Source organism: Anabrus simplex, chromosome 13, assembly GCF_040414725.1.
Source record: "Anabrus simplex isolate iqAnaSimp1 chromosome 13, ASM4041472v1, whole genome shotgun sequence".
NCBI lineage: Eukaryota > Metazoa > Arthropoda > Insecta > Orthoptera > Tettigoniidae > Anabrus > Anabrus simplex.
Genome location: NC_090277.1, coordinates 52,022,753 through 52,045,374, shown reverse-complemented (window position 1 = coordinate 52,045,374; position 22,622 = coordinate 52,022,753). Strand labels below are relative to the sequence as shown.

The window sequence follows — 22,622 nt, the reverse complement described above, 5'->3', positions numbered from 1 at the left end:
GTCTATAGAATGGAGCCTCCGTGGCTCAGGCGGCAGCGCGCCTGCCTCTCACCGCTGGGTTCTGTGGTTCAAATCCCGGTCGCTCCATGTGAGATTTCTGCTGGACAAAGCGGAGACGGAACAGGTTTTTCTCTGGGTACTCCAGTTTTCCCTGTCATATTTCATTCCAGCAACACTCTGAAAATGAAAACTTACAACCTGTTTTCCAGTCTTTGACTGGGTCAGGGATGGAATGAATGAAGCAGATATAGGCTATTAGTACGATGGGGTCGCCACTCCCAAAGTGATTTATTAATGGCTGATAGATGCTTTGAAATGAGAATGGAGAGTGTTGCTGGAATGAAAGATGACAGGGAAAACCGGAGTACCCGGAGAAAAACCTGTTCCGCCTCCGCTTTGTCCAGCACAAATCTCACATGGAGTGACCGGGATTTGAACCACAGTATCCAGCGGTGAGAGGCCGACGCGCTGCCGTCTGAGCCACGGAGGCTCCCCAGCAACACTCTCTCCAATATAATTTCATTTGTCAGTCATTAATCATTGCCTCAGCAGAGTGGGACAGGCTTCGGCAGCCGGCATAATTCGTATCCTCGCCGCTAGATGGGGGCTTCAATCATTCCATTCCTGACCCGGTCTAATGACTGGAAACAGGCTTTGGATTTTCATTTATAAAATGGAGTGTAGCCTCCGTGGCTCAGGCGGCTGCACGCCGGCCGTTCACCGCTGGGTTGTGTGGTTCAAATCCCGGTCGCTCCATATGAGACTTCTGCTGGACAAAGCGGAGGCGGGACGGGTTTTTCTCTGGGTACTCCAGTTTTGCCTGTCATATTTCATTCTTGCAACACTCTCTCCAATATCATTTCATTTGTCAGTCATTAATCATTGCCTCAGCAGAGTGGGACAGGCTTCGGCAGCCGGCATAATTCGTATCCTCGCCGCTAGATGAGGGCTTCAATCATTCCATTCCTGACCCGATCAAATGACTGGAAACAGGTTGTGGATTTTCACATCTATAGAATGGACAGCAACAGACTCACCAAAAGATTATCTAACGTAATCAACTCAAAGGAGGTCGAAATGAACTGGCTAGAAGAAACCAAGGCGGACGTCCAAGGAATGAATAATACGAAAGACATCATAGAAGATCGTGGAGCCTTTAGTACAATAGTAGCCAAGCACAAATTCGTGGAGAAATATAGAACGAAAACTGGTAGGAATTGGTCTACAGAACCGAGGATGGAACACAGTGCATTCATGAAGAGACTTCATGAGGATAAGAAGGCGAAAATCAACAGACCAACGAACAAGTTCAAACACGTTCTTTAAATGGGCATAACGAAGATGGAAAATAATAATAATAATAATAATAATAATAATAATAATAATAATAATAATAATAAAAGGAAACAAAAGGTAGTAATATCGGCAAGCAATTAGAGATAAAATTCATATCATTATTTGGCCCTCGCAGATCTGGTAATTCATTCCATCAGGCGAGAAGTCGGAACGCTAAATTAAAACACTGCAAGACGGTAATTATATCTGAAGCATTACACGCATCGGAATCCTGATCACTGGAGTCTGATCACTAAATAAAATTTTAGAAAAACAAGAAAGAATAATAGTTTACATACGAAAATATGGTGTTGCACTGTCTCACCATTTTAAGTGAGATTCAGACTGGTGACTCATGCTTGCCAGGTCGAACACGTGCAGGCTGCTTGCAAGGTCAAGAACTATGCGCGCACTTCTCATACTGCAGCTGACGTAACGCAGAGTACAGACACCCTGTAGTCTTCTAATCGAATAGTGGAATTTCTTGTTGCGGTGAATGGTGATTATGTCTATGCGATGATTGCTATCACCATATATTATGAAATGGACTTCCTCGTGGACCTCAAATTTCTTGGACCTCAGACTGTTGGCTGTCATGGCTCTGACAGAATTAAGACGTTTAGTGCGTAGTAATTTCCACTGGAGGCATTTATCAACCACATGTGGGAGCGTTTCATATTTACAGTGTCTACTGTGGGCTGTGCTCGTGTAACGTCCAGGGATGGAGCGCATCGGTGTTACCACATTCACAGCTCGAGAATCCATTCTGATTTATTACCCAAGAGTTATGCATTTTCTGGCTGTACGTAGTGTTTGCAGTGCACTATGTCTTCTGGTATGGGCTACAATAATTTTGTTACTTTCATTGACCTGTCTCAGTCTCATCCTTGGCTTTGACAATATGAAAATGACCGAGGTATGAGTGATGGTAGTTATGCCATTCCTTATGCAGCCAGTCCCTGTTATGAATTGTGTGAAAATGTTGCTCATAACTTAGCGTCGGTTGGTGCATGCATTTCAGTGAGCTTGGCAGACTGACATGTAATAGCAACTTCTGGCTCAGTGAGGGAAGCAACAGGAAACTAGCTCACCCGTCATTTCCTTAGTAACCGAGCTCGGTAGCTGCAGTCGCTTAAGTGCGGCCAGTATCCAGTATTCGGGAGATAGTAGGTTCGAACTCCACTGTCTGCAGCCCTGAAAATGGTTTTCCGTGGTTTCCCATTTTACACCAGGCAAATGCTGGGGCTGTACCTTAATTAAGGCCACGGCCTCTTTCTTCCCACTCCTAGCCCTTTCCTGTCCCATTGTCGCCATAAGACCTATATATGTCGGTGCGACGTAAAACAACTAGCAAAAAAAATCCTTAGTAGTGTAGAGGGGCTCAATTTCGATATAAGTGCAATTCCGATCAAACTTAGAAAACCCACTATATCTCTTTATTCAATTTTAGTACCACTTGCATGTGAATGTGAAAAAAATACATCTGTTTCCATTAGTTCGCTAGAAACTGACGATTTTACATTGCAAGGTGAGCGATGCTTCATTGCATTTCACGTTGTTATAAATTGGAAGCTGTCTTAGCTAAGCTATGGGATCTTTCCTTCAAGTGTAATGCGCTATTTATAACAACGCCATATCTCTACGAACCTCAAGTCGTGAGTATGACACTGCAAGCTGTATCTCTAGTAACTAGTTTATGGATTCAACCAAGTACATGCTGTACATTTTCCGTCGAATTGAATGGTGCAATTTCGATCGTAGATGTATGTACTTTTCTCACTGTAGATGGCACACAGAAGGTCAGAGAAGGAAGTTTATATGAAATGGTCAGTTATGTACCTTCATTGACCTTCAGTCGGTTGCTTATCGAAAATTTCTGAGACTCCTTCAAACATTTAAAGTTAAAAATTTCATTGTTCCGTATTGATATCACAATTAAAATTGAAATAATTGATAAGGAGATTCCACCTATTCAATACGAAAGAATTAGAAATGTAGTGAATTACTTTCTCATTTAATAATAATAAATAGAAATGGTACCGGTTTCGACCCTAGTCCAGGTCATCATCAGCCGATTAAGAAATGGAAAACAATGCATAGGCTCAGTAGAAGAGGTAATATGAAAAGGAATGGAAAGGGGGTAGACACTGTAAAACTTAGAAGAGTAAAATATATTTTACCATTTCTAATTATTATTAAATGAGAATGTAATTCACTACATTTCTTATTCTTTGGTATTGAATAGGTGGACAATTATTTCAATTTTAACTCCTTCAAACAGTCAACTCAAAATAAATCATCATCCAGTCGCCGAATCTAATGAATGACTGCAATACAGAACTAATTCAACACCAGATATTTCAACCATTATGGAGAATACTTCAACGTCCACTTTTAACATTACACTGTATCAGCCGACAAATCTATGAAAAAAGTCTTACCATCGCCTGAAAAGAAATCCACGTCAAAGGTAATATCTTCGTCCCAACATTTTCAGATTGTGAAATTCAAAATATCTATTTTTAAAATGACAATAGCAACAAATGTAAATCAAAAGATAACCGGCACGTCAAACACAAAAAATCTTTAAGATAATAGATTTCAACGAGACCATTCCAAAGACAGCCAGCGTGGATTTTGTCATTTGGATTATAACTGTGAGAATTACGTGATATAAGGATCATGAAATGAGTTACAGGACAAGAATGTGTTTGGGGGGAGAGGGGGGGAGTAAAAAGAGTTAACTTCATGAGTGGAAGATGTGTGTGATCCAACTTGTACTTTGTGTGATCATATTGTACCACCAGCGGTACAATTGTGATCAAAGGCAGGCTCGTCGGTTTCGTACAATTTTTACAACGAGGGTTTATTTAAATATTATAATTTTTTTGCTATTGGCTTTACGTCGCACCGACACAGATAGGTCTGATGGCAACGATGGGGTAAGAAAGGGCTAGTACTGGGATGGAAGCGGCCGTGGCCTTAATTAAGGTACAACCCCAGCATTTGCCTGGTGTGAAAATGGGAAACCATGGAAAACCACCTTCAGGGCTGCCGACAGTGGGGTTCGAACCCACTATCTCCCGAATACTGGATAGTGGCCGCACTTAAGCGACTGCAGCTATCGAGCTCGTTTAATATTATAAATAATGTGTGCCATTGTTTAAAGTGGCTACTTCATTGTCAACGTAAAATAATGTTGATAGTACTGCAAATGAAGCGTGAGTGCACCATAAATCAAATTTTGATCGAAAATGTTACCACCTTACCCTATGCCTCTTTAGTGACGCCTAGACTATCTGTGACAGCTGTTGGCGGAGCTGTGGAGGATCAAACCAGCCTTCGGGCTGAATACCCAACATACATACACCCAAGGATCAGCCGATGGGACTTACGCAAAAATGGAAGACCCTCTTCTTTTATGAGGATAGTAGTCTCGAACAGCATTCATGTCTTGATTTATAGCTTGAAGTTTATTATTGACATTTAACTCTTGCGAGTAGACTTCCCACGTGGTTCGAAGTACTGTGAGGCCCTTATGTTTGTTTCTTGCTTACAGCATGCTATTTGGTGTATCACTTGCAAGTTGAAGAATTTCTTTCACAGCACTCCTCATGATGTTATATGCTTTAGGCCCGGTTGTATAAAGACATCTGACTGGAGATCAATTAAGAACTTAGTTCTGAAAATGAACTGAGATTACGACTTCATTGTGTTGTATAAAACTGAACTCGGTTTACACATATGTAGTTCAAATGTAATCGGACTTCAAAAAAGTGGACGTGGCAACACCGCAAAACAAATGAAATACGAAATAGCTCGGCCCTTTGGATAATACATAAATGGCGGGATTGTCCTGGCCGTGAATGTAAACAAATGAAATAGGAAATTGCCGTGACTTTCGAAGAAGGAGAAGATCATATTGAAATCTCGCGAAGTAAACATGGAAATAACTTCAAAGGAGCGTTCTGCGAATTTCACACCGAAATAAAAGGACGATCTGGTGGATATTGTACTATCAAGGTACAAACATATAATAGAAAATAAAAGAACCGATATGGCGACATCAAAGTTGAAAGAGAAAGCCGTTGACTTGTCAATTTAAAGAGATCTCCAACAACCATTTGAAAACTTCTTGTAGCATAAAACATACACATGGGTGACAGGGGATAATTTCTTTGAGTAGGTTTTTAACAGTGTGTCCCTTAACTTCAGTTCCAGTCGTTCCTCAATATCTTTCGAGAAACGAAATCTCTTTTTGAACATTTGATCACCCATTTCAATCATCGGATTCCGTCTGTACCGAAAGACGCGAGGAGCTCATCGTAAAATCAACTCTTCTTCATCAGACGAAAAGTCGGAATAATCTGATATCTCTGCTAAATAATATATATATATATTACACAGTTGCTTTGTTTTGTAAACTTGAAACATAATTTAAAATAATTCATTATTGAAGCAGTATCATAAAACTAAGTAACAACAACGTGTTGGTATGGCAGTAGGCTATTGTTTATATGATATTCACATAACCTCACTTCTGAAAAATCGAGCGATCTTTAGCAATATTATTTAACTTCTAGCATTCAAGATATTTATAACTCATCTCGATATTATTAAGGTGCGGTATTCTTACGCAGATGCGATACAAGGAAACACTTCTCAAGTCTTCAGAGCTAGCTCAATGTTTAATATGAATGATAATGATCTAGGTTCAAGGAGATTAACCGACGAATATTCGCCAGTCAAATCTGAACTTAGATCGAGACGAGATAACCTTAGATTAGCGTTTATACAACGGAAAATCGAAGTTCAACTTGACTGGCAGCCATTTTTCCTCGTTAAAATCAGATCAAATGTTTTATACAACCGGGCCTTAATGAGGCATTTCCTAGGAATTATGTCGATGGGAGCTGACTGCAAAGTAGGCTATATATTAATGTGCGCCCAACGAACTGGTCATTAACTGTTAATTTCTATTGTGGCTGTAAGAGATCGGTTGCTGCAAGGCTGTTTAGATTGTTCTTCAGTTTTTTTAAATGTCTGATCTTCACTGAATATCAGGGTTTCATTGAATGATGATCCTGTAATAATAATAATAATAATAATAATAATAATAATAATAATAATAATAATGATAATAGTATGTTTCATTTACTCTGCCAAAGTTAGAGATGTACTCCCTTTCTTACATTTAACCAGTCTTAACCTAAAACACTGTTAATGATAACTATTGATGACAATAATATGAAAACAATATTAACAAAAACAACAAAAACTTAATAGTATTAAAATAACCACACGTAATAATATTAAGGAAGAATCATATCATACATGAAAAACCAATCATATCATCTGTATCAGGGCTTTCCAAATGGCTGCGAGGGTTTCAAATTAACATTTTAAAAAATGTGCAGCAAATAAATATATTTCTTTTTACAATTTGCTTTACGTCGCATCGACACAGATAGGTCTGATGGTGATGATGGGATAGAGAAAGGCTAGGAGTGAAAATGAAGCGACCTTGGCCTTAATTAAGGTACAGCCGCAGCATTTGCTTGGTGTGAAAGTGGGGAAACCACGGAAAGCCATCTTCAGAGCTGCCGACAGTGGGGTTCGAACCCACTATTTTCCGGATACAAGCTCACAGCTGCGCGGCCCTAACCGCACGGCCAGCTTGCCAGGTGAAAAATATTTCATAAGTCGTCCAATGTTTTAATTTTTATACCCTTTGGAGACTGAAGTCGAAACTAATTCATTCTTTAATATTGTTTCCTGTTTTTCAGTACTCACTTGGTTTAATAGATTATTTTTGACTTAATACAAAATCCAAACTTCAGCGGAAAAATGAGCTCACACAAATACCATTGTTGGGTCTTAAACATCATGAAAATGGCTATGGGATCCACACAAATTCTTGAACTCCACTGTGGACATTTTATGCAACGTAGCATGCAGTGAATACCAACAAATATTTAACCTAACCTAACCTAACCTAAGTGTAAGAAGCATTTAACATCCTTCGTTCTTCCGTCATTGGTAGTACTGGCTGGCACACAGTGCTGCTCACTGGAAGAAATTTTCAGGGAAGTATTCCTGAAAGTACATTCCTGAGATTCTAGGCTCTTAGAACTGTATATCCTTGATCCGTTCACACTACTCCCACTAAACTGTCCATCTTTAAGTTTTTTGACTACACTATTAATTTTAGTTTGCCTTTAGGTATTATTTTTACTTTTTGCCATTTTTCAAATAATTCAAATGAACTGACATTGTTGGGTGCTCTTCTTCCAAATTAAATTCTCCTGGGCCTTGGACTGAACTCAATTCGGCATTCAAGGACCGGTAGGAAATGTAGCGTCTACATTACTCTAAGGAATTTCCTTCTTCCTAATATTGAAAGAAGAATGGACATTCAGGAATATAAAAGAGAAAAAAAAATTCTTAATTTAGATATTTTTTTATTTTTAAACAAAACTATGTACAAAGTAGCATGAAGTGGAATACAGATGCATTTGGTTTAATGGTTTGTGATCAGTGTTGATGGTAAAATTGGGACTATTTAACCGATGAGTCCCTTAGCGGCCAAATGACCTCCAAGTCCGTAACTCAGACCGGCAGCGTAGCCCAAACCGGCTCCGTAACCCAGACCTGCTCCGTAGGCGAGGGTAGGGCCGGCAGCATACCTAGCGATGGGGGCAGCAGCAATGGCAGGGGCAGCATACCTAGCGATGGGGGCAGCAGCAATGGCAGGAGCGGCGTAACGAGCGATGGGGGCAGCGTAACGTGCAATGGGGGCAGCAGCGATGGCAGGGGCAGCGGCCACAGCTACAGGGGCAGCATGCGCTACAGCTACGGGAGCCTGGCCGGGTGTCTTGTGTACGACGGCGTTGAATCCGTTGACGGGATCAGCGGTGTACTCTACAGTACGGATGGTGCCGTCGGATTCAGCCAGGCTGTAGCTACCCTGGACAACATCTCCATCACGAGTCTCCTGCTGGTTCTTGGAGTCTCCGGTGTGGGCGTCCTGGACTCCATAGGAGAAGCTGTACTGGGGGTGAGGGTCGTAAGTGTCGACGGCAACAGGAGCAGCATGTGCTACAGCGACGGGAGCGGCGTGGGCTATAGCGGGGGCGGCATAGGCGACAGGTGCGTGAGCGATGGCGGGAGCAGCATAGGCACGAGCTGCCAGGGGAGCACCGGGGGCGTAGACGGCGGGAGCGCCGAGGATACCAGCCCTAGCGACGGCCACGAGGGCGGCGAAGACGATGACCTGCAAGAAGAAACACAAGTCCATTACAAAATGGGACATAGCTATTATGTTATCAATAACTCAAATGTCCGACTCATTGGCTGAATGGTCAACGTGCTGGCCTTCAGTTCAGAGGGTTCCGGGTTCGATTTCCGGCGGGGTCGGGGATTTTAACCTTCATTGGTTAATTCCAGCGGCTCGGGGGCTGGGTGTTTGTTCTATCCCCAACATCCCTGCTACTCACGGACCACGCATACCACTATCCTCCTCCACAATAAAAAACAGATACCTACACATGTCAGATGCCCCCCGCCCTCATCGCAAGGTCTGCTTTACGAGGACTGCAGACAAGATAGAAAAGAAACGAGGACCTGAGCGCAGAAGATTATCCTGGGTTCGAAACCTCCGACACTGGTTCGACATCCACGATACGGCTACCCTAATTTGAAAGGCGCAAAATACAAAAACAATCCACCGTGATGGTAGCCAACTTTTTGTGTGAAGGTGGTGCCAGAAGAAGAAATACTGTTTGGACTTCGGTATTTATTTTCCAGGCATGTTCATGTGCCATTCTCGCCGAGGAACTTCTGACTTTATGAAGCTCAAAGACTACTCGGCGATGTAGAAAATGTGATTTATAAAATGGTAGGTAGACAGAAAAGGTGATTTATTATATTTGTCAAGATAGTAACAGTTGTCTCTACGTTACACTTAACCAGTAAATGCATACGTAGCATGAGGAACTTAACTAATCTGCTACTGTGCTACTGCGCTGTTTTGCAGTGCCAACCTACTGTAACATAAAATATATACACTAATCCTTCTTTCCCCACTCCTGTGGCTGTGGACTGTCCGACACATGTGGATTTGGCCTAGATTTCCGGCCGGATGCCCTTCCTGACGCCAACCCGGTGTAGAGGGATTTAATCACTACTGCGCGTTTCTGTGGTGTGGTTGTAAAGAGGAGAGTGTTAGATAAAACACGAACACACAGTGCCCGAGCTGTGATAATTAATCAGACACGGTTGAAATCTCCGACTCGGACGAGAATCGAATCAGGGACCCTGGTCTGAAGGCCTCATCGCTGACTATTCAGCCAAGGAGTCGAACTGTACAATACTACACAAAATAATAGGGCATTTAGTTCCGTAAATACAATGTTAAAGTAGTATCTACCAATGAGTGGAAAGTACGATGATATTTATAATGTTGTAGTGTGATAAGCTGTCATCCCCGATGGTCCGGGTTCGATTCCTAGCTCTGTCACGAAATTACTGTAGAAGCGTGATACGAGGACTGGAACGGGGCCCACTCAGTCTCGGGAGGTCGAATAAGTAGAGGGGATTCGATTCCCAGCTCATCCATCACGAAGTGGTTTTCCGTGGTATCCCACTTCTCCCACAGGGAAATGCCTTGATGGTACCTAACTTAAGGCCACAGCGGCTTCCTTCCCTCTTCCTTGTCTATCCCTTCCAATCTTCCCATCCCTCCCACAAGGCTTCTGTTCAGCATAGCAGGCGAGGCCTCCTGGGCGAGGTACTGGTCCTCCTCCCAAGTTGTAACCCCGACCCAAAGTCTCACGCTTCAGGACACTGCCCTTGAGGCCGTAGAGGTGGAATCCCACGCTGAGTCCGAGGAAAAAGCCAACCCTGGAGGATAAACGGATTACGAAAGAAAATAATAATAAAAATGACTTCGCACATATTCATAAACTACTGTGTTTTTGGGCACGAGTTCATTATCCTCTTTGTACAAAAAAAAATCTGTCACGTCCACTCGTATCATTGAGCAGTATGGACATGCCGCGAGAAATAATCCCTCGATGTTTGCCGCCAAGTAAACCAGATCTGAATACCAGTTCGAAACTCGCTACTACTTGTAGATCATATTGAAGCCAGTTAATGTCGTAAGTCGTTACCTTGATTGCCATAGCTGCTTCTTGTGTGACTGCTGAACCCAGGAGATGCAAAGTGATACAGTCTGGAAATTACAGCCCACTTTATATACTGGTTGACCGGCTCGGCCTTGCCACATCTGGAGCTGGTTGGGGTGCCTTACAGGTTCCTCCCTTTCTATTTCAAGATCAATTTTTTGGACATGTCGTACGAGCGAGCAGCTCAAAGTGATCAACTTACAAGACTAGTTTTCTTTCCTTTTTGGTTTGGTAATCGACTAATGACACTACATTCTCTCGGAATCTGACAAGTAATAAAATTATGAATGTACAGATTCATAGAAAAATAAAAACGGATTTTTCTAATAACTGAAAAGGCTTGAGCAAGGCTAAAATGATCAATCGACTATTCGTATAGCCTGAGTGGAAATTTAACTCTTAGCTTGCATCCGGGGGATAGTGGATTCGAACCCCACTGTCGGCAGCCCTGAAGATGTTTTTCCGTGGTTTTCGATTTTCATTCCTTGCCATGCAAATTCTCTGGCTGTACCTTAATTAAGATCGAGGCCGCTTCCTTCCCACTCTTAGGCCTTTCATATCCCAGCGTCGCCATAAAACCTATCTATGTCGGTGCGACGTAAAGCAAATTGTAAAAAGGAAAATATGAAGATCATGAAGATGTCCGACTAGTTGGCTGAATGGTCAGGATGCTGGCCTTCGCTTTAGAGGGTCCTGACTTCGTTTCCCGGCCGGGTTGGGGATTTTAATCGGTTCTGAGTAATTCTTCTAGCTCGGGGACTGGGTGTATGTGTCCGTCTCAACACTCTCCTCAGCATACTCAGACAACATACCACACTACCAACCACCTCAGAAACACGCAATAGTGATTACATCCCTCCGTAAAGGGTTGGAGTCAGGAAGGGCATCCGGTCGTAAAACAGGGCCAAATCCACATGTGCGACGCAGCTCGCATTCACAACCCCGCTGGTGTGGGAAAAGCGGTAGCAAACGAACGACGAAAATCATGAAGATGATTCTATATTAGCACGCTAGCTAAAATACGTATGAAATATTTTGCCTATTCAACTAGGCAAGAAACAATTCAGTCCCTGGAAAAACTTCATGCAATTACTGGACTCCAAATCTGATATGAGAAAACCCGATAATTGGAAGAATTTCCTCAATACTTAGGAAAAAACAATCTCTGGTAACTTAGTTTGCCAAAATCTCCCAGGTAAATAATTTTAACTACTTAGGGGAAATAATCCAATCATCCAAATTAAATCGTTTAGCCAACAAAGAAAAAAATTATAAATTACAAGGAATCCTATAGAAGCATTTGGAACACGTACAGGTACAAAATGAATATCTGAGAATGGTAACTTAAATCACTATAATACGGTGATTTAAACCTGAAGAATTATACATGTGAGAAACGCTGATCATCGGAGGCAGATAACTAACTAAAAATTTAGAAAAACAAGAAAGGAAAATCCTTCGAAAAATCTTAACGTATCCACACAGACGCGCACGAGATGCTGTCAGTTGGTACAATTAATTTTATTCACATATTTTAGCAAATAAACACACACATAACCTTAATCACATTATCGAAACACTTCACTTCGAGAATCTCAACAAAGCCGCCATTATTATAAACAACTGCCAACTCTTGAATATGGAGGTCACGACTTTGACACACTGTTGAAGACAGATGACTGCGTATTTCAGTATGGAGACTGCAAATATTGATACACCATAACTCTACAAACTACAACTAACTTCCAATAACGAACTAACTTCACCGACAAGATCGTCTTTTTATATAGGTATCCTGGCCAGGCATCCAGAAAGATACATTACAAGCAATACCTTCTCGAAAACTCGAGAGTGTATAATACATAGGTTATAATGTATGGAATATTTTCAATCGTTCTGGTGCCTTTTACCATTCTGGAAGTTACAGTGTGTTTCATAATTATGAATTACAATTAATATATACAGGTAAGAAGAAATTATGATATTAATTTACAGGTATTTATATTACCTGAACTGATATGAATATTTATATTGGTTACCCATAGGTGAGAGAATATTGTTTTCATGTTACAACTGTTTATCGCACTTACGTCAGTCTTTGGCGCAACATGCATAGGAGTAGTGTGGATGAAAGGAGGTCTCCTGAATTGTATCAGCATTCTGAGAAAATATCAGGCACTATTGGAAAAGGACGACTGCAATTTTAGGCCCATATTCAAAGAACGGTCAATGAAAGATGGGATAATCGAACGTTGCTGAACAAACATCATTTTGCTGAAAGACCCAAGATGAGAACCAACACTGCATAGACGGGAGAAGGGAAGGAATATCACAGCGAGAGGATGAAGAGTTTCTGGGAAGAGAACAGTGGCGGTGGGCTCTCAGGAGCACATGAGCAAGTGAACACCCAGTTCTAACGCATATTCACGCATTCGTGGATACCGGGAATTCAAAATTGTTTCCTTTCTTCGACCTTATTTCGTCAAGCTCCGTTACACTGACAGCTGTTCGTTTCGAATGACAATGCTAGGGAGCACACTGGAGATTTTGCTACGAGCCCTAAGCCTATACGCATGCGCATGGAGATGACGTCATGATTAATGCACAGATATCGCCATAAGCGAGGAGCACGGTAAGGAACGTGCCTTTCCGTCTTCAACCATCCTCAGATCAGAGATAGTATTACTGTTGACCACAAGGGCCCGCCACCTCCCCCTGTTACTGTTGGCCACAGCTCCCAATGTTACTAATGCATTACATCGCCGGAAGATTGCGCTACTAGCTAATTCTGAGCAGGTGTTCGTAATCGCGGGATCAGAAAGCCAGAGTCTCAGCCGAAGCCTGAGCGACTCAGCCCGGCAGTCGTAATTTTAGTTTTCTTATACACTTACAGATTAGTCTCGGGGAAAATGCATCCTCGGTTATAAGGGGTCCACCTTATTATGAGTAGAGAAGCAACCGTACAAGGAACTTTTAGTGAAATGATTTAAGTAAGTGATATTGTACTTATTTGCATTCTACTTTGGCGTATTTGAGAAGTGAACACAAATTTTGTTGTGAACTCCCTGAAAATTTGGTCACAAACTGCCACTGGAAGAGAAGAAAGCAAATTCATCTGCTAAATAAGTTAAATCGCGCTCCTTAGTTGGGCGAAATGTTGTGATTAATAATTGTACCGGGGTTACATCTTCTCCGTCCCCTTGAATTGCGCGTCTTCTAGAAGGCCATCTGTGCTCTGAGTCCTGAACTAATGTAAAACAAGATACTTGGACCTTTAACCATTAGATGTCTCTACCACAGGCCTAAGTGCCCACTCTGGCGGGATAAAGAACAATTAATTCTTAAGGGAATTTCAATTTTCAAAGTTTGTAAACCGTAAGTTTTTGTAGATTGTTTCTTTTATGTGTCAAAGTTGTCAACACTCCCACGGCTTCCTTCTTCGTCAAATATTAACCAATCAGGATTTTTTTGGAATATTTGCTCTAATCAATTAAAATTGGGAGCGTGTACTTATCTGTAAAGTGTTCTGGAATCTTCCCCTGTGAGTTCGCTATAAAAGTTGGGCGCTTTAGGGCCGTATTGTCTTTTTCATCGCGCCGGTCTAGCGAGTGCGGCGTGTTACTAGGAAACAGGAGCTGCCTGTCGTCGTTCGGAAGGCCCAACTACTCAAGGTAATGGCAGAAAATCTTAACATGTGATAGCTCCAGGCAGATAACTTGAGGGGAAGGTTTTAAACTTTTTTATTAATGTTTAAATGTAAATTTTCGTCAAGTCGGAGGACTCCATTCAAATCCCTGCTGGGAAATATGTAAATTAAGGGAGCAAAGAGTGTTCACTCTCTCCTGATTCCCATTCAACTTGGTATGGGTTTACTAAAATTTTCTTAACCTCTAAATTCTTCACACGCCTTCGGCATTCAATTTTTCACATTTAGTCACCCCTCTGTAGTATAGACTAAGCTTCTGCAACTTCGGGCCATAAGCCCATTTAGGGTTTTAAGAAATTTTCCTAACAGGGTATGCAAATGTTTCGCCTCGTAGCCTTTGTTCATGGCCAATCGTGTTAAACCTTTTAATTTTACTTTAAGGTAATTTAGTGTGGGCACTTATTGCCCCAGTTTAAAGTGTAATTATTGATAAACGAGTGTGTAACATACTGTTGAGTAGATGTGACTATAAACACAGTTTTTGAAAGTTACAAGGCGTAGGGTAATTCCGGGAGAGTTGCCGCACTTTTTATGTCTTTTATTATATCTCGGTGTATTTACTTTAAAAATTGTTGCAAATTCTTCGAGCATAATTTGGAAACATGTACATTTGATCAGGGATGAACAAAATATTGGCAATTGAAAGTAAATGGGAGAAAGGAGTGAACAAATGAATTGTTGCATCTGCGGCGTCTCTCCCTGGATCCCGGTATAGATGCCGACTTCGCTCGGGAGAGATGCCGCGAGTAAAATAATTAATGACAAAATCAAATTTAAGCCAATTTCTTCAGCTTTAATATAACCGAACACTATAACGTACTACAAGTCAATTATATCCACATAATATAATCATTCAATGGAAAAAATCTATCTGATAATTTACAACATTAAAATCAGATTTTAATTTCGATTTACTATAAATATGCATGTGCAATGGATTCTTCACTGTCTTATATAAAACCCCACGGCACGTAACACCCTTGAAATGGCTCTGGCCTGCACAGCGACCGCTGCTCAGCCTGAAGGCCAACTATCAGGGAGAGACGCCGCACCCTCCTGTTTTCATACCTCAAGGCTATCATGGCCCAAAATTAGCTTACTCTCAACTGACGTCTACTGTACTAAAAACGTCTGATTTAAGCATATGAAGCCAACTTAATATACAATAAAGTAACACACGCAAAAAATTTGTCAGGAGGAAACATGTACTCGCCTCATGATATCAGCTATAATTGGCGTAATATACGAGCAAATTTCGTCACACTCGCAGACAGTAGTTCTTCCTTAGAAACTGAAAAACCACACATATTGCCATCTAGCTGTAACGATGGGAACCTTTAGCTACAGTGTATGCGGCATCTCTACCGGGGCGGCATCTGTCCCGAATTTACCTTAATATTGTAAGAAGCTTGTGCCTCTTAGTGGCTGGACTACGGTAACCTTTTGGAACCAAGTCTCCTGGAATGGAAATAAGTGGAGCAAACATGTTCTTGTGAAAGTGTACTGGTTCAGAACAATTATGCTCATCCCTTGTATATTATCACATGGATAATTCTCTCTTTAATTTTCACGCCCTTCTTGGCCCTTCACTTTCTTTAGCCGACACCTTCATTTTTCGAAGTGTAGGTCTCCTTCCACTTTTCCCCTCTGATTAGTGTTTCTAGAGGATGGTTGCCTAGTTGTACTTCCTCTTAAAACAATAACCACTGAGTGAGCTGGCCGTGTGATTAGTGGCGCGCAGCTGTGAGCTTGCATTCCGGAGTTAGTGGGTTCCAGCCCCACTATCGGCAGCTCTGAAGATGGTTTTCCTGGTTTCCAGCAAATGCTGGGGTTGTACCTTAATTAAGGCTACGGCCGCTTCCTTCCCACTGCTACCTTTCCCTATTTTATCGCCGCCATAAGACCCATTTGCGTCGGTGCAACGTAAAGCGAATTTTAAACCAAACGAAACCAAACCCCATGGCACTACAGCGCTTGAAGGGCCTTGGCCTACCAAGCGACCGCTGCTCAGCTCGAAGGCCTGCAGATTGCGAGGTGTCGTGTGGTCAGCACGACGAATCCTCTCGGCCGTTATTCTTGGCTTTCTAGACCGGGGCTGCCCTCTCACCGTCAGATACCTAATCAATTCTAATCACGTAGGCTGAGTCGACCTCGAACCAGTCCTCAGGTCCAGGAATCGAACCCGGCGCCTGCGAGTAAGAGGCAGGCACTCTACCCCTACACCATGGGGCCGGCGAAAATATTAAAACGCAGAATAAATTTAAGAGCGGTCAGTTGCGATCACGGAAAAGTTACCGTAATTAATTTCCGAATTGTTTCAACTTGAGGCTCCTTACTGTCACCTTCATACCCAATATCACTTTGTCACTTCATTCTCTTCTACAACCCGGACGATATTAGTTTTGAAACTACCGAGCACGATAGCTGCAGTCGCTTAAGTGCAGCCAGTATCCAGTATTCGGAAGATACTGGGTTCGAGCCCCACTGTCGGCAGCCCTGAAGATGGTTTTCCGTGGTTTGCCATTTTCACACCACAGTTGATTCCTTCCCACTTGTAGCCCTTTCCTGTCCCATCGTCACCATAAGATCTATCTGTGTCGGTGCGACGTAAAGCAACTTGCAAAAAAAAGTTTTGAAAGCTATCTCCTAGGAAGTCCTTCATTTTTATAATTTTCTTGGTACATCCTTTTTTCCTCTTTCGCCAATACTGTCATTCATCGCAAGGTTCAGAGCAAATCCTCCTTATCGTATTATTGTACTTACCACCATCTGTGTTTTCTTTAGGTAGAATTTCATGAGTTTATAAATGCTACCTTCTCTCAAAATCCACGACCCGCCCTTTCGTATTAGTGCCCTGCATATTGAAAATGTAGAGCAGATGCAGCTTCAACAGGCTAAACCAGTAGCGCCGTGTTTAGACTGAATGCGCTCACATGAACTGCCGCTAGCGATAGAAACTGACATTGCGGGTTATTAACATTGAGATATAATCACTGGGTTTCATAATCGTAATTAATAGAGGTTTAATAGCTCACGGTATGCGGGCAGTGACATTTGCATTTGACAGCTACTGGAAGACTTGTGTATGGTATCGACTGAAATGTCGCTTTGTGACATTCCTTTAAACAGATGACGAGATATTATTATTGTTATTATTTATTTTGCACACATTCGTCGTAGTGATATTCAAGCATTTGTACAGATTTTAGAAAGTTAAATTACAATAAACCTTAATTTAGACTACATTTTTACGCGGAATTTGAACCCATAAATTTCCGAACAATTCCAGTCGTGGCAATGTCCACCGCCTTCTGTATGTTCTCACAGATGTTGGTGATGACATCCAACTTCTTCAGTCATTCAACCAGAGTTTTAGGTATAGCAGCTCTACTCGACCTCTTCACAGTGCCATCGTGTTTGAATATGCTCCACCAACCAAACCATACCCCATGGCACTTCAGCTCTTGAAGGGCCTTGGCCTAGCAAGCGACCGCTGCTCAGCCCGAAGGCCTGCAGATTACGAGGTGTCGTGTGGTCAGCATTACGAATCCTCTCGGCCGTTATTCTTGGCTTTCTAGGCCGGGGCCGCTATCTCACCGTCAGATAGCTCCTCAATTCTAATCACATAGGCTGAGTGGACCTCGAACCAGCCCTCAGGTCCAGGTAAAAATCCCTGACCTATCCGGGAATCAGAACTGGGGCCTCCGGGTACGAGGCAGACACGCTACCCCTACACCACGGGGTCGGCGAATATACTGTACTTGTTGACATTTTCGGTATACTTTTCGTGGAGATTCCTGATCTTCGGGACAGCTATGTCGATCAGAGCGATGCGTTTTATTTCCTTCTGTAACACCACTATATCCGGTCTGTTGTGGTTAGTCGTCTTATGAGATAATTATTCGAGCCCAATGGATTTTGATCACGTCCTTTTAAAGTACAATTTGAGGGCTGTACTTAAAATAGGCAAGTCTTTCATCAACCAGTCTGTATTTAATAGCAAGTTCTTGGTGCAAAATCTTGGCACCTGAGTCATGGCGTTGTTTATATTCCCTTCCTGAGACGTTTAAGCATCCGGAAGTAACATGATGGATGTTTTCTTGCGTTTGACAGCCATATCGGCACAATTCCCTCATGATTGTTGTGTCATTCACCACGTTTTTCAGGTAGCTTCTGGTTGGAATGACTTGGTCTTGTATAGCCAACTTAAAACCTTCTGTTTCGGGGAACATTTACCTTGCAGTCAGCCAAAAGTTCGATGCTTCTAAATCGCAATTTTTTTGTTTAAGTAGGGATGCTTCCTATGTAGTGGTTTTGCTACCCATGCGTCCAACGTTCGCAAATCAGTCCTTACTTCTCGCTCTATATCTTAGTGTTCAAAAAAATTATGTTTGTTCGTGGCGTCGACCTCTGTAGAACTACAGTACTTAAACTGTTTTACTTGTATGGTGCTGCCATATTGGGTTACGAGTGACACCAAGTTTGAGTTCTTGGAGACCATGTACTGTGTTTTTTTGTAAGAGATGTGGAGTCCATTTTTTTACAGCAATCTGATGAAGTTTCTCGATGGCATGCCTGGCTTCCTCAGGAGTTCGGGTAATTACTGTTAGGTCTTCAGCGAAAGCAAGGCATTTTATGTTGGTCCGTTTAGCTTTTGTTCCTATATAGATTCCAGGTACTTCTTTCTCCCAAGTTTTGATGGTAATGATGCTCGTTGTTTAAATGGACCTAACATCTAAGGTCATCCCGTCTTACCTAGACAGTTAGCAGAAGCAGACGTGCTGAGGTCGGGTGTGCCGGTGCATCGGGAGTGGAGTGCGAGCGGTGCGTGGAAGAAGGAAGACGGGAGTGAAGAGGAAGATGATTGGTGTCGATCAATATCGGGCAGTTATCGGAAGTTGGCAGGGGCGAGGGAAGAAGGAAACAGGCAGGAGTGAAGAAGATAAAATGGAATAAAGATTGAAGTGTGAGATGATATTGGTGGCAACGGTGATTATGCTACTGCTAGTGATAGGAGGTGTGGAAGTAAACCCCGGACCGACCCCCAATGGCAACATGAGGTGTGAAGACGTGGAGGTAATAAGGAGGGTGGTTAGGGAGGTTGTGGAAGAAGTATGCCCATTTGAGCAAATTAAAAACATGATGAAGGAACAAGTGAAAGAATTTGAGAATATGAGGCGATGGATACAGGGAAAAACAGACGAAACAAGGACCAGATTAGGAATCAACGAGAGAGAAATAGCGTCACTCAAGGAGAAAATAAGGGACATGGAGGAATAGGTGGTGAAGCTGAAGGCTGAAATAGAAAGCAGTGCCAAGAACGCAGGAAGAAATTCTTATTTATATATGGAGTGCCGAATGAAAAAAGAAGAGGACAAAGTGTTGACAATCTACAAGGTTGTGGATCTCATACAAAAAAGGATGAAAATTAACTTCAGTGAAGTTAATATAGATTATGTAGTGAGGAAAGGTAAAGCACGGGGCAACAGGCCGATGAAAGTGAAGTTGTTTTCCATCCTGATGGCGGAAATAGTGGTAGGAGGCGCGGATAATCTACGGAGCACAAAAATCTGGATTGAAAGACACATGGGAAGAGAAGGGATGAGGAATATGAATACCCTAAATCTAAGGTCATCGGCCCCTCTCCCAAGTTTTAATGGACTTGTCTAGTACTAGGATGAACAGGATTGGGGAAAGCCCTTCACCTTGTCTAACACCTGTTCTAATTTCAAAAAGTTCAAAGATTAAACCCCTGAATTTCACTTTAGAGGTTGTATCTGTCAATGTTTGTTGAATTAACGTGGTTGCTTTGTTGTCAATGCCGTATTCGCAGAGTACATTAAACAGGGTGTCACGATCATCAGATTCGTATTTTTTTTAAACCTACGAAAATGATTACTGTACGGTTTGACTGGCGATGTTGAAGACTCGTCTTCAGTTTCCAGATCTGTTCCACGCACGATCGATGCGGTCGGAAGCCCGCCTGGTATTCACCGATCTTGTGTTCTGTCTGGTGTTCCAATCTAGTAAGGAAGGCGCGTGAAAGCACTTTGTATGCTATTGGCAGAAGTGAGATACCTTGGTAATTATTTGGATATATCTTTTTTGTGCAGTGGGTGGATCAAGGCAGTTTTCTAGTCTGCAGATATGACTCCGCTCTCCCATATATTTGCAATGATGGCTTGTAGTCGGTCAATCAGGAGTTCACTTCCAATGTTGAGCATCTTCTCCTGGTGCTTCATTGTTTGAGATTTAATATGATACTTCGTACCTCATGTGTAGGTGGAACTGGATCTGGGTTTGGAGCAGGTATGTGGAATTGCAGTTTTTTCCGTAGGTGGTTCACAGTTGTGTAACTTCACAAAGTGCTGCTTCAGGATGTAACAGTTTGCCTTTGTGTTGACCTCCAGTGTCCCATCAGGGCGACGTAAACAAAGAGTGGGCGGCTTGTAGTTGCTCAGTTCTTCTCTAAAGGTGCTGTAGACATTCTGTATGTTGTGTCGTTTGAAGTCATCAATATCTTCTAATCTTTTGAGGTGGTATATGCGTTTAATTCGTCTGAGTATTTTGGACGTTTGCTTCTGGGTTTCTGAAAATATCTTCCAATTTTCTGGCATTTGATGGCTGTGCCACTTCTTCCAGGCTCGAATACGTGAATCCAGAGCTTTGTCACAATCAGAGGTTAACCACCTGTGTTTCCGTTTCCGTGGGGGTTGGCCGAGTTTTCTTGACGATTCTTGGATGGTCTCATAAAGTGTGTCCCGTGTTTGTACATTTGTTTGTAATGATTGCGCAAACTCTTGTACATGTTCTTTTAGATATTCCGGGTCAATGCGTCGGATATTATTATTATTATTATTATTGTTATTATTATTATTATTATTATTATTATTATTATTATTATTATTATTATAGCAAGTTGTAGCAAGCCAAGTTCAGTGTGCAGTGCTATCAACGGTATTCTGTAATAAATAAGTCAACTTCTGGCACCATGGGCTCTTAACATTGGGGTGTGGGTTGGTGACCACTGGGCCCATAGCTGAGTCCTGACAGTGTTTCTACTTACTTGTGTCATGCACTTTGCTTTGATCTGCCCTATCCGGCCTTCTTTGATCAACTCCTGCTCTTTGTAACACATGTAACACCTCTCTCCAAAATACTGTTATGATGCGCTCTTTGTTAGTAAACCTTTGGCCACCTGATGCTTCCCGCAGCTCTGCATGGCACTGGCGTGTATTTCTGCCGCGGAGAACTGCTATTTTAATATAAGAGCGTTGCTCCTGTTTGTTGACTTCCTTTTTGTGACGCTCTCACTCACACACTGAACTTGGGGGCATGTTTAGACCCACACTGTTGCTTATATACACCATCTAGTGGCATCATACGCAAGTACATACCGTACGCTTCTAAATGCATATCTCAGATTTTCCGTGTTATCTCCTGTTCGCGAGAGAAAAAATAGTTGCCATGACTTACGACTCGACCTACGTACGTCAGCCTCGTGGCGTAGATTTACTGGCACGTAAAAGAACGAACTCCTGCGGGACAAAATTCCGGCGCCTCGGCGTCTCCGAAAGCCGTAAAAGTAGTCATTGGGACGTAAAGCAAATTGCACTTTTATTATTATTATTATTATTATTATTATTATTATTATTATTATTATTATTATTATTATTGATATATTATTCGTAAATTAGAAGTAACGGACGTGAAAATAACGAGAATTATAGCTCGTAAAAACAGGTGGGAACAATGTCAGGAGAGTATTGGGAATGTGGAGATAAATGCTAAGTTAGGAATGAACTCATTGAATGAAGGTGGGAGCATTAACCAACTTCAGTGGTGGAGCCATGTGAGGCGAATATAAGGGGACAGGTTACCTAGGAAATAAATGGATTCGGTCATGGAGGGTAAGAAAAGTAGAGGGAGATCAAGGTGCCAATTCTTAGGTGCAGTTTTTAACCATTTAAACATAGGAGGTTTATTTCACGACAGAGAGGAATCAATAACAAAACTAGACTTTTCTTTTGCATACAAGTCGATTTTCAATCCGTTTCTAGGGCTGTGAATCAGTTGCAGGTTTTTGAAGAAAATAAATTACAGCTCATATAAACGTTTGAAAATTCTCATTACTGTTTGCCATTTCTTAAATGAAACCTCACTAGTAAGTTCGCAGCCACCAGTCATATCAGAACTTTATTAAGTAATTTTTCCATTCTTGGGAGAGGGCAAGAAGAGAGAAGGAAATAGAATCAAGAAACGTTCCAATGTAACGTACAAAACTGTAATATTTTTTTTATTATTTTACATCCGTAAGATGCTTATATACAAAACAGGTAAAAATGAAAGCAGTCGGCGATTCGTTTTCGAAATGATCGTTCAGTCGTTGTAGTCGC

General features: G+C 42.0%; 1 protein-coding gene across 1 annotated transcript; it reads right to left on the bottom strand.

The window, feature by feature from the left end:
- Window positions 1–7,897: 7,897 nt before the first annotated feature.
- LOC137502877 (cuticle protein 21-like) lies at window positions 7,898–21,364 on the bottom strand. Its single transcript, XM_068230045.1, has 2 exons — window positions 21,293–21,364; window positions 7,898–8,608 (listed from the first exon to the last, which is right to left on the bottom strand). Exons 1-2 carry the CDS (start codon window positions 21,362–21,364, stop codon window positions 7,898–7,900), a joined length of 783 nt encoding a protein of 260 aa, XP_068086146.1.
- Between the last annotated feature and the right edge of the window lie 1,258 nt (window positions 21,365–22,622).

Coding starts and splice junctions, on each gene's coding strand:
- LOC137502877 (XM_068230045.1), bottom strand. CDS start 21,364: ATGTGTTACAAAGAGCAGGAGTTGATCAAAGAAGGCCGGATAGGGCAG. Junction 8,609..21,292: donor AAGCAAAGTGCATGACACAA/GTAAGTAGAAAC, acceptor TTCTTCTTGCAG/GTCATCGTCTTCGCCGCCCT.